This window comes from Arachis ipaensis, chromosome B6 (genome assembly GCF_059453495.1).
Source record: "Arachis ipaensis isolate K30076 ecotype BB chromosome B6, ASM5945349v1, whole genome shotgun sequence".
Taxonomy (NCBI): Eukaryota; Viridiplantae; Streptophyta; class Magnoliopsida; order Fabales; family Fabaceae; genus Arachis; species Arachis ipaensis.
This window is the reverse complement of record NC_142441.1, coordinates 132,445,341-132,448,538: the sequence shown is the minus strand read 5'-3', so window position 1 is coordinate 132,448,538 and position 3,198 is coordinate 132,445,341. Positions and strand designations below refer to the sequence as shown.

General features: G+C 41.7%; 1 protein-coding gene across 1 annotated transcript; it reads right to left on the bottom strand.

Annotated features, from left to right (window-relative positions):
• Positions 1 to 2,089: 2,089 nt before the first annotated feature.
• On the bottom strand, positions 2,090 to 2,734 carry LOC148562782 (uncharacterized). Its single transcript, XM_088490990.1, has one exon. The coding sequence runs from the start codon at positions 2,732 to 2,734 to the stop codon at positions 2,090 to 2,092; it is 645 nt and encodes a 214-aa protein (XP_088347116.1).
• Positions 2,735 to 3,198: the final 464 nt, after the last annotated feature.

Below are 3,198 nucleotides of genomic sequence, written 5' to 3'. Positions count from 1 at the left end.
AAAAACACACAACTCATAGTAAAGTCCAGAAATATGAATTTTTCCTAAAAACTAATGGAAATAAACTAAAAACTAACTAAAACATACTAAAAACTATATGAAATTAACCCCAAAAAGTGTATAAAATATCCGCTCATCAGTAGTCCACTACAATGAAGAAGCCAACTCACAACTTCAAAGAGAAGAACTCGACCTACTTCCGGAAATCCAAGAAAGAGCTCGGATCAGGGAAGAAGCTATAAAGCGCCGAATGACTTCAAGATATAATCAAAAGGTAGTGCAAAGAGGTTTCGCGGAGAATGATCTCATCCTAATCCGAAATGATATTGGAACAACTCGACCCGGAGAAGGAAAGTTGGCAGCAAACTGGAAAGGACCCTACCGAGTCATAGAAGTACTTGGAAAGGGCTACTACAGACTGTCCGAACTCGATGGACGAGAGCTTCCCAGATTGTGGCACGCCTGCAACCTAAGAAGGTACTGTAGCTAGAAAAGGTAAAAGATCTCATCATAGGATGCACTCTTTTTCCTTAAAAGGTTTTTTAATGAGGCACCAAGTTGAGATCCAGATATTATCCGACTTAAAAGGATGAAAAACTCCAACATATATATATTTGCGCTTTCTTTTGAATAAAAAATATTTTAGATATTCTACAAATTCTCAAGACGCATTAATCTGAAGCATTCATCGTCCGATTATAAAGCAACAGATCAGCAGAAAGTGAAAAACAGATTCACTGCACGATTACGATAAAAGACCAATAAAGATGAAAACGCGATTCATCTAAAGGTCGACAGAAACCACCTTCTACAAATCGGCAAAGATGAACACAGAATAATGCAAGAAGTTATCGAAAGTGATCCGAAAAAAAAAGAACCTGACGAGGTCTTATGGATTGCTAAATAATAACTTAAAGACTGGCCGACGTTGAGAAGTCGGACCAAGTCAACCCAAGTTATCAGCAAATCCCTGGAAAGAGGTCTGGCCAACCTTATAAAAGAGGAATCGCTATAACTTTGAAGAGATCGACCTAACGAAGTCAGTCTCCTACAAAAACAAGTTATAAAAGTAATCCCTGAAAGAGACCTGACAAAGGTCCAAGAAAGAGGATTACGAAATAACTTAGAAGAGATCGATCTAACGAAGTCGGTCTCCTACAAAAACAAGTTATAAAAGTAATCCCTGAAAGAGACCTGACAAAGGTCCAAGAAAGAGGATTACGAAATAACTTAGAAGAGATCGACCTAACGAAGTCGGTCTCCTACAAAAACAAGTTATAAAAGTAATCCCTAAAAGAGACCTGACAAAGGTCCAAGAAAGAGGATTACGAAATAACTTAGAAGAGATCGACCTAACGAAATCGATCTCCTACAAAAACAAGTTATAAAAGTAATCCCTGAAAGAGACCTGACAAAGGTCCAAGAAAGAGGATTACGAAATAACTTAGAAGAGATCGACCTAACGAAGTCGGTTTCCTACAAAAACAAGTTATAAAAGTAATCCTTGAAAGAGACCTGACAAAGGTCCAAGAAAGAGGATTACGAAATAACTTAGAAGAGATCGACATAAAGAAGTCGGTCTCCTACAATGGACAAGTTATAAAAGTAATCCCTGAAAGAGACCTGACAAAGGTCCAAAAAAGAGGATTACAAAAATAACTTAGAAGAAGATGACATAAAGAAGTCAACCTCCTACAAACAAAGTTATAAAAAGAGACCTAGCAAAGGTCCAAGAAAGAGGACTGCAAAAGTAATTGGAAAGAGGACCAACATAAAGAAATCGGTTAAAATACAAGCAAAAGCGAGAAAACCGAGAAACAAGTTGGACCCACACATCTACGACCTCAAAGGATCCAACCTACAAGCAACAAGTGCTAAGACAAGCGCAAACAAGTAGGATATAAAATACAATATTATAAAGCTTCAGGGTCAGGCCCGAAAGCTTGAAAGCTACTTGTTGCTTTTCAAAATAAAAGTTGCTAAACAAGCAACCAAAAGGAATATCGACAGTCAGCAAAATATTCAAACTACAAATAAAGAGTTTAAAAGCCCACAAGCTGGGCCAACTACACAAATATCCAAAGAGAAATCAGCAAAGATCGGGAGCATTCTCAGCAGCATCAGTACAAGGAGAAGGAGGGCGAGTCTGAATAGGCACAGCATCCACGGTTCCATCATCCCGGTTCAGAATCTGGCAATCCGGATCAGACACAACCAGAGGAACTGAAGAGGTCGACACTTTGGCAGAAGACACAGGGGGAGGTTCAACATCATCATCATCCTGGTCATCAGGGACAATCTTACCATCCCTCACAACATTATCTAGGCTGAAGAGAGTCAGATCGGCCTCGGGAGCAATAATCTGAACCTGCTCTTTCAGGTTCTCATAGGCAGCAGTTACGCTGCCAACAAGATGACCTTGGAGCTCGGAGTAATCAGCTCGAGTGTTCTCCAACTCCTCCTTCAGACGGATTCCCTCCCGATAGGATGTGACATAGCTGTCTTTATGCCTCAGAGCAGTGTCCTCGGCCAGCCTCACAGAAGCCGCCAGAGAAAGGGAACTCGCCTTCTCGTTCTCCAGATCCTTCTCCAGCTTGGCTACCTTTACTTCAAGCTCCTCCTTCAGGCCCTTCATCCGATCAAACTCCTGTTTAGCCTCCTCCATAAAGGCTTTGGTGGCATGGAGAGGAAGATTTTGAGCAGTTCGATATAAGGCAGCCCCCATATATGCCATTCTAACACTGCTTCGAGTTATAAAGTCCAGATGGCAAAGGAGCGACACATCATCCATAGGAAGGGCTCCGAAGGGACCGATTTGCTGATCTACGAACTCGATCGCATCAAAATCAGGGGCATCAAGGTTGAAAGGCTCAATTTTTTTTTGCTTCTTGTTAGGAGGAGCACCAGAAGCAGCGGCAGAAGACTGAGGAGGCTCAGCCAGACGAACCCGAGGAGTGGGGATCACCTTCTTCAACCCAGGAGAACTCAGCACGGGCGGCTTTACTTGCACTTGAGAAGATCCCTCTCCGGCTGCCTTGGCCGAGATGTTTTGAGCAGCAGTTGCCTTCTTTGCCTTTTTGAAGGCCTTCATGGAATCATTATTTTTTGACATCTCTGCAAATACAGAATCAGCCACAGTAAAGGGTTACAATCACAAGAAGAAGAAGCAAAACTAAGAAACAAGTACAGAAACAAGTC

What these genes read in the sequence shown, in the direction of transcription:
- LOC148562782 (XM_088490990.1), bottom strand. Translation starts at nt 2,734, where the DNA reads ATGGCATATATGGGGGCTGCCTTATATCGAACTGCTCAAAATCTTCCT.